The following is a 12,523-nucleotide window of genomic DNA, read 5'->3' as shown; positions in this document are numbered from 1 at the left end:
GCAGGCGCAGTGGCAGGGGCCCACGCAGGGGCCTTTGTGGACCCCGTGGGCATACCTTCGGGCCCAGGGCATGTACTCCAGGGGCTCCCAGTCCATAATTTCAGAAGGACGTGTCTCTTTACCACCTCGGGACTATCCCCCGCTGCCTGGCACCGAGACGTCTTCGGTCCACGGTGCAGAGCCCGTCCACGTCCTGGCTTCACCACTGGTACCAAAGCCGCTGTCTGCGCTGAACAGCATGGCACTGAGCAAGACGCATTGAGGGAGCCAGAGGGACATGAGGGCCTGGTACCATCTATGGCTTCATCGTCGTCCTCGCTGGATGAGGCAGTGGCAGGGTCTTCGTCCTCTGGGCTGCCCCCCATTGATGGTAGAGTGCACCAAAAACTGTTGCGCAAGGTGGCCCATAACATGGGGCTACAGGCCAAGGAGGTGGTAGAGTCTGAGGACCCCATGGTGGACATATTAACCCCTGAGGAGACATCCAGGGTGGCATTGCCACCCTTTAAAACAATTAAAGTCACTACCCAAACATTGTGGCAGACTCCTGCCTCCATTTCCACTACAGCTAAGGAGGTGGAGAGGAAGTATTTCGTCCCTATAAGGGCTACAAATACTTATTTACTCATCCACAGCCGGGTTTGCTGGTCATAGTGGCGATGAATGAAAGAGAGACGGGCAGCAGGGCCCAACTCCATAATCAAAGGACTCAAAGAAGATGGACCCGTTTGGCAAGAAGGTGTACTCCACCAAGGGGCCCTCCAGCTTTGGATTGCTAACCAACAAGCAATCCTCAGTAGATAAAATTTCAATTTATGGGACTCCATATTGAAAATTTAAGGAGTTAGTCCCATCAGACTCCAGAGTGGAGTTTGCTGCCATAGTGGAGGAGGGCAAGGCAGTGGCACGGACCTCTTTACAGGCCTCACTGGACGCAGCAGACTCAGCCACGCAGACCATGTCCTCTGCTATAGCCATGAGGAGGAGCTCATGGCTCCAGGTGTCGGGTTTCCACCAGAGGTCCAACAGACAATTCAGGACTTGCCCCTTGGTGGCATGGGGCTGTTCTCAGAGCAGACAGACTCCAAGCTCCACAGCCTAAAGGGTTCGTGGGCAACATTGAAATCATAGCCTCGCCACCCAGCAGAAACACTTTAAGCCCCAATCTCCTCCATGCTTCTACCCTCCCCAGCCTAGGCAGGACCCCTTCAGGAAGAGGGTCAGGAGTGGCAGGTATAAGCCTCCCCATCTGCTGCCCAGTCAAGGCCAGAGCTCAGCAAGGCAGTCATCAGGCTCTAAGCAAGCCTTCTGAGGGAGCGCCCGGGGGCAACACACCAGTCCACTCACTGGATCCTTCATCTTGTTTTCTGAATCATCTGTCCCACTTCCACTGTGCATGGTCCCAGATAAACTCAGATTGCTGGATCCTTTGCACCATAGAAGTGGGATATTCTCTCCAATTCTGCTGCTCCTCCCTTCCCCATCCCTCTTCAGGGACCCTTCTCACGAGCAGCTCCTCATGCAGGAGGTTCGAACGCTCCTCGCCATGGGAGCAGTGGAGGAGGTTCCTCAGGACCTAAGGGGCAAGGGATTCTACTACCAATGTTTCCTAATCTCCCCCAACCCCCTCAAAGCCAAAGGGGGTCTCAGACTCATTCTTGACCTATGAGGCTGCAACAGATTCATGAAGAAGTTACCATTCCACATGGTCTTTGACTGCCATCATCCAGTCTCTGGATCTGGGACACTGGTATGCCACCCTTGACCTCAAGGACGCATATTTCCACATATCGTTAGTTCCAGCCCACAGATGCTTTCTCAGGTTTGTAGTGAACCCCAACCATTACCAGTTAAAGGTCCTCCCCTTTGGTTGGTCAGCAGCCCCTCGAGTTTTTACCAAGTGCATGGTGCAGGTTTTACCGTACCTCAATGACTGGCTAGTCAGGAGCTGCTTCAGGGTGCAAGTGGAGCAGTACATCCCCTTGATGAGATCCACCTTCGACAGGTTGGGTCTACTTCTGACGTATACAAATCAACACTATCCCCTATTCAGAGAATAAAGTTCATTGGGGGCAGTGTTGGACTTGGGGTCAGGCCAGAACCTTCCTGCCAGAGTCTCATTTTCAGACAGTGCAAGACATCATACAAGGTTTCAAACAATACCCCCACCACCACAGTGAGGAATTGCTTGAAGCTCCTCGGACATATGGCAGCTTGTACATAAGTAGTACAACACGCAAGGCTGAGGCTCAGACCTTTCCAGGCCTGCCTGGTATCAACTTATCGGCCAGGGTGTGACAACCTGGACAAAGCAGTTACATTCCCACTGCCAGTTCTCAGGTCTCTCCAGTGGTGGCTTGACCCACAGGCAGTGGTATGCGTGGGGGTCCCCATCACCAAACCACAGCACTTGCTGACCCTGGTCACAGATGTGTCAGCGTTGGGGTGGGATGCTCATCTGGGAGAATTCAGGACCCAAGGTCTTTGATCGCAAGACGAGATCTCACTTTGCATCAATGTCAAGGAGCTGAGAGAGGCGGTCTCCCTGGCATGCCAGACCTTCCAGACCCACTTGCAAGGGAAGTGTGCAGCAGTTATGATGGACAACATGACAGCAATGTTTTATATAAACAAGGGGGGCGGAGCTTGCTCGCTCCTCCCGTATGTCAGGAAGCCTTCAAGGTATAGGACTTCTGCATACCCCACTCAGTTCACCTCGTGGAAGTATCCTGCTTCCCAGGTTCTCAGAATAAGCTGATGGACTGTCTCTCAGCAGGTCCTTCTACAACCATGACAGTTGTAGCAGGGTGGACCCCTGCTCCTTGTCTGAAGGGGTTTAAAAGTGGCCTGGCAGGGCTTGAGAGCTCTGCCCTCAAAGCTGGGCTGATTGGGGGAAGTGGCTGCAGCTGGGCCACACCCCAATCAGGCCACAGCTGGCCCTTATAAAAAGCTGTGAGCCAGGAGCCCAGTCAGTCACTCTCTACCTTCAGAGAGAGAAGGGCCTGGCTGCAGGGAGCTGAGACAAAGTACCTCAGGGTGAAGCAGGGCTGGGGAAAGCTCCAGTCTGGAAAGCCCCAGGCTGCGGCCTAGCAGAGGGCTAAAAGGTACAGGGGGTTGCAAGGTGCAGCCCAGGGGTAGGCCAAGGCAGCAGATCCAAACCCTCCTTGCCAATGATGAACAGGCTGATACTGCAGTCTGCCCCAGGACATGGGGCTAGAGAATGACTGGCAGTAGCCAACACTGAGGCAAAGTGGGGATAGTAGGGCGGGGGTTCCCCTGGGAGGGGGAGACCCGGTTAAAGGGGCACCGGGGTCCTAGGAGGGACACAGGGGGCCAGTAGTAAACAGGTGGATCACCGGCCTGCAGAGGGCGCTCCGGACTGGGGACTGAGCTAATTCCCCAGAGTCACCAGTAGGAGGCGCCACAGGGGTGTGTCGACCCGTTACACAGTCCATTTGCCCGGATGCGGTGAACAGTATTTTCCAAAGGTGCGGAATTCCCCCGATGGACCTGTTTGCCACAAAAAGTAACAGGAAGTGCCTGCACTTCTGTTCCTTCCAGAACCACAGCCCAGGCTCCCTTGCAGATGCATTCCTTCTCCCTTGGACGGACCAACTGTTGTACACATTCCTGCCTTCCCATTTGTCCACAAGATGCTGCCCAAGATCCATGGGGAGCAGGCCTCAGTCATATGATAGTGCCAGCCTGACCTTGCCAGCACCGATATACCATGCTCCTGGACCTATCGGTGGACAACCCAGTCACATTGCCCTTGCTTCTGGATGTGATCACTTAAGATCACGGCCATCTCCAGCATCCTAGGCGTGAGTCTCTCCACCTTACAGCTTGGAAACTTCCTGGTTAAACCCAGTAGAACTAATGTGCTCTGAGCTTGTTAGGGAGGTTCTCCTTGGCAGTAGGAAACCCTCCACCAGGGCCACCTACCTGGCCAAGCGGAAGAAATTCTTGTTTGCAGGGCTGCACCCCTCTGACACAGGCATCAATACCTCTCATTTTAGACTATCTACTGCACTTAAAGAAGCAGGGCCGGTCGGTCTCATCGATAAGGGTTCACCTAGCTGCCATTTTGGCATTCCACCCAGGAGTAGCTGGTTGATCAGTCTTCTCCAGCCCAACGGTCGGTTGGTTTCTTAAAGGTCTCAACAGATTATACCTGCAGGTTAGGCAGCTGATCCCATCTTGGGACCTTAATCTAGTTCTTTCAAGACTAATGGTCCCGCTTCGAGCCCCTAGTGACTTGCTCATTACTCTACCTGTCATAGAAAGTGAAATTCCTGGTCACAAGAACATCAGCTAGGAGAATGTCTGTCTGAGCTTAAGGCCTTAACGTCTGACCCTCCTTACACCATTTTTTATAAGGACAAGGTTCAACTTAGGCCTCACTCAGCCTTTCTCCGGAATGTCGCTCTCAGTTTCATGTCCATGAGGATATTTTTCTCCCAGGCTTTTAACCTAAGCCACACGCTAACAGTCAGGAGCAAAGGCTCCACTCCTTGGACATTCGGCGAGCATTGGCCTTCTATATCGAACACATGAAGCCATTTCATAAGTCAAACCCGCTGTTCGTCGCAGTAGCAGACAGGATGAAGGGACTCAGAATTTCATCGTGGATCATGTCCTGGCATGTTACAATTTAGCAAAGATACCTGCCCCAGCACTAACAGCACATTCTCCTCAGTGTCTTTCCTAGCTCAGATCCTGATCCAGGAGATCTGCAGGGCAGCGACATGGTTATCGGTCCACACGTTCACCTCTCATTATGCTATTACCCAGCATGCCAGGGACACTGGTATTTGGCAGAGCAAGCCAATGGATTTGGGGATTCTTTTTGCTAGAGCACAGCTTCCTGTGTGAGAGCTGTGGAAGTCTTATCAGCTGATGGTGTGCAGCTGGTGCTTTTCTCCTCTATCTTAGTTAGTCCCCTCACTGACCCTGTCATCAGTGATATGAGAGCAGGCCCCCATGAAATCCTAAAATTGAGCTAAAAGTTAACTGCCAAACTCTGCAGGTGGAGGTGGAGCTGGAGAGGACATAAATGATTCTATGGGAGATGAGAACAGCCTTTTAGTATTTTTCATTGTATCTGTGGTGGAAGACTAGAGTCAATTCATAATGTTGCCTATCTGAGATCTCCTGTTTTTGATATAGGGGTAAAGACAGAGACAACTGAATGTCCTTGCTTTTGACAGGAAGCACTCAATCTAATAGATTAGTTTCCCATTAATGCTTCATGGGTTTGGGACTTCATATATTTAATATCAGTATTGGATTTACTGAAGTCATTTGCCTAAATATGCATGCAGAGTTAATTCTGAGGATTGCAAAAAAAAATGTTGTTTTTGGTAACTCCTCCTCATCCTGCATCTCTTTCTACAAATCAGGTTAATCAAATGGAAAGTTGTCCATTGTTTAAAATTCAAATTTAATTTAAACAAAATGTTAAAGGAACACTCCATTAGGAGCTGGCCCCAAACTTAAATTTAATAGTAACATATATCTGCAAGCCTAAATCTAATAGAAAAATTTCCAGAGAGAGTTGAAATAATCATATATTTCCCTGTAGTGTTTTGCAGTCCAAATATGGCCAGTTCTGAGTACCTGGAAGTACATTTTAAAATGTGCAGACTGGTTCATTGATTTTCATTGTTCAGAAATATTTAGCATCCCTTTTCAGTATTACCCTTTAGTGCGTCATTGTTCCACGAATGTTGTAGGAGCAAAGATATGCCTTGTATTTTGTTGCAACCATAGCTGCCTAACACATTGCAGGCAGCTACACTATGAAAGGTTGCTATGGTACATATGCAGTTGGTTTACGCACAGATATTTATAAACTGTCACAAGGTGAGGCATGCTTTTGCTTGAGTTGTCTTGCAGGAGTACACATAAGAATTACTCATGTTCCTAGAAGAAAAAAATCCCAGCAGTGCAGTTTACTCACTTTATTTCTGAAATTGGAATGTGAAACTAGTCTAGGTTTCAACTAGTCTTTCATCTAAGCAAGTAGTATGATCTTTTTGGTGATTCTGATAATTTGATATAAATAATTGATGCAGCCCATTTATACAGTGTGACAACAGGTTATGAAGGCTGTCTGGCCTGACAGGGAAAGTTTGCCATGTAGTTCAGTATTGCATAATCTTGTGGTGTGAGACGATTCTTTTAATACTATCTTCTGAAAGCAGAAGGCGAAATTTTTGGTGGTTTATGAAAACAATGAAAATACAAGTGTAGTGTTTTATTCTCTTGTGCTGTGGAACTTCTTATATTTTAAGGGGTTACCAAACATGAAATCTTATTACTACTATATTTACTCGTGTTCCTTATTGTGTGGAAAGGGCAATGGAATTGCAGTACTGGCTGGAATTGTATGGGCAACCTATGCGTAAACTTGTATGGTAGTGGATAAGGGTATGTATATTGTAATCTCATGCTTAACCCAGTAATGATTGATGATACTGGGGAAGCCTGAGCCATTTTAACAGCTACATTGTGGTCGAGTGCTTTTAATGTCCATATTATGTTAATATTCAGCTAACAAAAGCAGCTTGGAAACCCCCTCTTCACCAAAAATCACTTTAATGTAAAAGAGGGCTCCAGTTCCAGTTGTCTTATCCCTTTTTCCTTTTATTTGTAGGTGTATATTTACCTTTGTTATGGGAACAGAGTTTTTGCTGGAAAAGTCCTATTGCTCTGGGCTATACAAGGGGCCACTTCTCTGCTCTGGTTGCCATGGAGAATGATGGTTATGGCAATCGAGGTGCTGGTGCTAACTTGAACACTGATGATGATGTTACCATTACTTTTTTACCATTGGTCGACAGCGAGAGGAAATTACTGCATATTCACTTCCTTTCTGCTCAAGAGGTAAGAAGCATTTATGTGGCTGACAACTTTTTCCACACTTATTTGTAAGTAAAGGAGGTCTCTTTTGCAGTCTGACATGTTTGAAGTTTTAAATACACCTACCCTTTTCTGATTCTGCTCTCCTCCCCATAGTTTGAGACAGTGCAAAAGGATGCTTCTCACATCTTTGGAACTTGGTTTAGTTTCTTACAAGTTGAATGTAAATGTACTGTATATGTAAATACAAATGCAGTAACCCTGAAATGGACCCAAATATATCTAAAATAGGCACCCAGTTAACTACAAATTTAAATTCAGCCCTAGTTTGAGTGCAACTTCTTTATTGGCCAGTAGGCTCTAAGAGTTAGAGTATTTATATACATCCTAGCTTTAATTAAGCTATGCTTGTTTGCTGATACTGATAGGGAGCTGTAGCTAAGTGTAGAGCCACATTTGAGGATTTGGAGATGGGTCCTTGTCCACAGAAGCCAGTATGTAGAGAGAGGAGAAATAGTATATAATTTTAGTTATAAAGAGAATATTACCTGGCAAGCCGTAACTTTGAACAATGTCTTCAAGAACCGGAGTTTAGAGCAGAGTATTACTAGAATTGTAAAGATTGCCTTGTGACTTACAAGCGCTTTGTAAGAACTCAGCTTTAGAATTGTCTGCTGTATCTGTACAGTAGGTAACATACAAATATTTGCACTGTACTAAGGTTCATTTTGAAATGGATTTTTTTGAAAGATGAGGAGGGAGAGGGAAAACTGGCAAGTACGATTGAGTATAAGAACTAATGTAACAATTATAATAAAAAAAAAAAAGTAAAACCTGAGTGTGAACTTAAACTCTCAAAAATAGAAGCCAAAAAAACCTGATAAATATTATGAAATGTTATGTCCCACTAACTGTATCTAAATAGAGTAGTGGTATTACTTTAGCTCAGATGTCACAATGTAACACAGGTTGTTTCCTTAAAGTTGTCAGCAATCTTGAAACCTTCATCCTGAGTCTGTTTTCTGTCCCCTAAGATAGGTAATGAGGAGCAGCAAGAAAAGCTGCTCAGAGAGTGGCTAGACTGCTGTGTGACAGAGGGTGGAGTCCTTGTTGCTATGCAGAAAAGCTCTCGTCGCCGCAATCATCCCCTGGTCACACAAATGGTAGAGAAGTGGCTTGACCGTTACCGACAGATTCGCCCTTGTACATCCCTTTCTGATGGTGAGGAAGATGAAGACGATGATGATGAATGATGAAATAAAAAATTAAGTATCAATGCATAGTGTCTGACCCCGAAGTTAGAGTTGTGCTCTAGCAGTTTATGAATTGACTTAAATCTAGCAGAAGCGTGCTGAAAGGATTTTACTTACCAGCATGGGGAGAGTCTAGAGGTTCATCTGCTGTGTGAAGAGAGCTAAATTGGTTGGACTACAGCTTGTAAAAACAAAAAACTAATTTTATTATCAAGACAAAACATTTGTTTCTTTCCAGTTGCAAATCTGTCTATAAATGTATCGCATGTGGTTGTGTAAGAAGTTGTGTAATAGGAAAAAAGTATACCAGCATCTTAATTATTGAGAAGAAATTTCTTTCAAATAAGGGCACTTACAAAAGCACATGTTAGATGGATATTTGTTCCTTTTGAGATTTACTTTTACAGTAGAACTTGTATTCTACATCACTCTTTAAATATTCTGACACATTTTCTTGAAAGGTCATTTTGTGAGATCTCACTAGTGCCCAGTCAGATGGTGAGGTTTATTTTTTTGTTTGCACAAACTATCCAGAGCAAGTCAGAAGTACAAACAACGTTCATTATTTTATTAATATTTTAGTTACTGTTGTGCCCATTATAATAAAATCAAATCTTTAAGGAACAAACTGTGGAAGAAGAGCTACATTTTTCATTGAGTGAACTTATATTTTGTTTTCTGAAAAAGTCCGTTCTGCTCTCCATTAATATTTCACCTTGTAACATTTTAATACTTTCTTCAGTATGCTTAAAATATTTATTTAGAAAAGTGACCTAAAATGTTATTCCAGAAATTGCATACTAAACAATTGCGTGGAGTTGCCAACTCAAGTGTGATTTGAGAATTTCATATTGTCCAAACCCAGACTTGCTGTGATATACTGTACATATCATTTTATCATTGAGTCTTTCACTCTAGTTAAACATTGCAAGTGAAAACTACCTTTTACTAGGGGCACTTCTTGATCATTAGTGAGAACTCTTGGCAATTTTTTATTTTTTTTTAAAAACCCCTTCATTCTAAAGTGGCTTTTTAAAAAAAGCACTGTAATATATTTCTCTATGTAAACCTGGGTATTTCTTGCATGTTGACTTTTGTGGCCATACTTAATGTGTAAGGTTCATAAAAGTGTAAGTCCAGAGTATATTCATCAGTAAACATTTTATTATATGTGATAACTTTAGCCATGCAATTTGTAATGGGTAAAGTTTATCTTAAAACAACGTTGCTTAAAAACACTGAAGGTTAATGCCAGTTTTTTACATATACAATGCAATTCAGATCATCTTTAATAAGCACTTTGAAAACTATTGAGTGTGTGTGTGTGTGTGGCTGGTGGATAGGGAACTTTGCAGTAGATGACCTAGAATTTCAAAAGAAGACCCATAAAGTGCATATTTTTGTGTAGCTTAAGGCTATGGAAACACTAAAGAACTTGCTGCTTTTTCTTGCAAATGCTGCTTAGATGATATTGAAATGTGCACAACTCCTAGATAATCTTGGTGACAAAACACCAAAAATATAGAAATAATGAAGTGCTGTATTAAGTTAGCAAATTTTTTTTCCTCTCAGATTCCATTGACATTTATTATGAAATGTGTCTTCACACACTTTTGGCCATTTAGGTCTCCTTTGATTGGTGCATGCATAGATTTTCAGGTAAAAGAATGCATGTTTCTTTGCAGTATATGTATGAATTACCTGAGTGAAAATAGAAGAATCACAGATAGTGAACAGGTTCTACCTTAACATACAATCTTGATTTCAGTTTGCTTTCTAAATGCAGTAGTCAGGTAAATTGATACCTTGTCCTCATTCTTCCAAGATGATGATGTTACCTTACAGTGAAATCCATGTGTACCATGACCAATGAGTAACTTAAGTAAGTTAAGAGCTCATGCATTCATTTCAGTATGCTGTGTAAATGGTGTTGACAAACACACAAACAGCAGATAACACTGCTTCATTGACATATCTTCCCCCAAATGACACACAGTTACTGCAAGTCATAAGAAGCAAGATTCAAATACCTTCTTTGTGAAGTAGTCTTTAACCTTTCTTCATTATTTTGCCATTCTCCAACCAAATTGTTGCAGAAGCAAGCCTTATCTTGCCTCCAACAATATGGGTGGACTGTACCCAAATCTGAGTTCCTTTGAAGAAATGAACATCCTTTCATTTTTAAAGAGATTTAATGTCAGTTTACTATACAATCAGTTACAGCTTTTGATTTTAAAAACCAAACCCACACTGTCTAATATCTTTGCCCCACTTTTGTTACGAATTTACACCCCTCATACTTTTTGTAGAGTTTTATTAACCATTACTGCTTTCTTCTAATCTATAAAACAACAGGTTCTGGCTAACAAGCCTCACTGTGTTTTCAAAATCAAGTGAGACTTTTTAAACAAAAGTCCCTACTTAAAGGAGTTGGGGTTTATCTGTTGACAGTGCACCTCACCCACTACAGTAGATGAAGGTGCAAACAATTGTCCTTTTCCCAGCACGGTAGCCAGTGCACATTAAATCTCCCCATTTGACATACTTGAAGGTTTACAAACACGTATGTGCAGTTGGTGGGTAAGTCCTATATTGACCCAGTCTATATTAAATTTACCACTTGTTTTTTTACTGTTGAATGCTTACATAGCCCAGTACTTGGCTTTTCATTTCAAACTCTTGCCCCCTCTGCATCTGGGAATTGTCTTGGACTATTCATGAATTCCTTAGTAGAATTTAATTCCTAGGTCGCTTTTGTTAAACCGAGGCATGCTGAAATCATCCAGAGTGCTGCTACAGCATAGCTTTTAACCAGCAGTACTTGAATGTTTCATACTCCCTTAGCAAAGTAAAATTGCTGTTCATTTTGAAGAATGCAGAATTCTTGTTGTGTTACTTAATTAACTGCTTAAGAAGTAACTTCTGTGAGCTTTACTGTATGAAGTGGTGACTTTTTTTTTAAATGCCAGTTTTATCAGCACAGTCACATTTTTGTTACTTGTATGAACTGCTTCATGTTCTCCTTGATTGATGGAAGCGCCCCCAGCCTTCCTTGTATTAGTACAAAAGCAGCAGTAAATTGGTTTGTCAGTAAAGCAAAAGGCACAAATCTTGAGCAGCAGCTATCTGCCATACATTTCTCTCCCCTCCCCTTGCACGCTATTCAGTCTGAAAAAACTTGGGGCATACTACAGTCAGCTTGCTTTGGACCCAGTAATATGTCAAGTCAGGCTGGATACACATTCTCCCCGTTTCCATATGACCTATTCCTTGCATATTTTGTTGGTGTTTGTACTACAGACAGTTGAATCCCTCTGTACTAGTCACAATCCCAGAAGTACAGTGTTGTTTTTAAACTGAAGCCTGTTACTATGATACTTTGTAACATTTGGATTTTTTAAATTCATTTTTAGTTCTTGTTGAACTGTAAAACTTAATTGGAAGTGATTGTCTAAGGTTGCTATGATTTGCATCTAATCTTATTTTTATAAGTACTGGATGAAACTCTACAGCATCTGCCATTCTCTGAAAGGTTTGTGCTAGACTTATTTTCCTGATTCAAAATCCACTGCTGGCAATGGATGCACTAGGAACCACTGGCACAAATTATTCTGTTTCATAGAACAGTATTTACACCCATCTGAAATGCAACTGCTTCTTTTAAAAAACGACAGTACCAACAAGTTATTTTTAAAATAGTCACTTTAAATCTTGACAACATGAATTAAATGTTTTATCTTCATTTTCATGTTTCCCAAATGTCCTCTCTCTAACTAACCTGTTTTATTCTCCTGGTTTCTCTATGCTGGTGTTTATGGATAATCATTCATACTTGCTATGTTAGATCATTGACAAAAGGATAGTCACACAGCTATGAAATGTGACCTCTTTGTAACATGTTTGAAGCTGGTAAATAGCTTTCCATTTAATTTAAAACAAACAAAAATACAGTTTTGTAACTAGAAACTTCTTGGTTTCAATTGTTTTTTCCCATGTCCAGTTATTTGCCCTATCTATTCAAGTGGATGTTGGCATTAATACAAGGATGGGCCCTCCATGCAGTGAAGTTTGAAGCTGCTAGTGCTCAGTCAGACTTAGCAAGTTTCTGGAGAATCAAGTTTAATATTTTCTCTGTCTAGTGTAGATAAGTGTTAACACTTACTAAAAGGTTGTACAACCAAGGGCCAGCTCCTTCCCAAAGCACACTGTTCATGAGGGTGAGTTTCTTTAATATGTAGGGCAAATGAAAGTTGCACAGAATTTAAATATTAGCAAGGTATGGATCCAAAATGCATTTTTCTAAGAAGTAAAAAATCATGGGGCAGAAGGTAACACAGGCAAGTTTTTCTAAAACTGAACTGCCTAAGGAATCAGCAAGGTTAAATTGAGTTTCTCCAGAATTTCTT

At 42.8% G+C, this 12,523-nt stretch overlaps 1 protein-coding gene across 2 annotated transcripts in view; it reads left to right on the top strand.

Moving 5' to 3' along the window:
- Nucleotides 1–12,097, top strand: part of ZRANB1 (zinc finger RANBP2-type containing 1) — a 69,572-nt gene extending 57,475 nt beyond the window's left edge. For both annotated transcript variants that reach the window (XM_045025964.1, XM_045025963.1), the window contains 2 exons: nt 6,659–6,888; nt 7,899–12,097. In XM_045025964.1, coding sequence (XP_044881899.1) covers nt 6,659–6,888; nt 7,899–8,117 — 449 coding nt within the window. In that variant the 3' untranslated portion in view covers nt 8,118–12,097. The remainder of the gene's footprint in view (nt 1–6,658; nt 6,889–7,898) is intronic.
- The last annotated feature ends 426 nt before the right edge of the window (nt 12,098–12,523 follow it).

This window comes from Mauremys mutica, chromosome 7 (genome assembly GCF_020497125.1).
Source record: "Mauremys mutica isolate MM-2020 ecotype Southern chromosome 7, ASM2049712v1, whole genome shotgun sequence".
In the NCBI taxonomy this organism is placed as follows: Eukaryota; Metazoa; Chordata; order Testudines; family Geoemydidae; genus Mauremys; species Mauremys mutica.
Note: the sequence above shows the minus strand (reverse complement) of the source record. Positions and strands in the feature narration are given on the sequence as shown.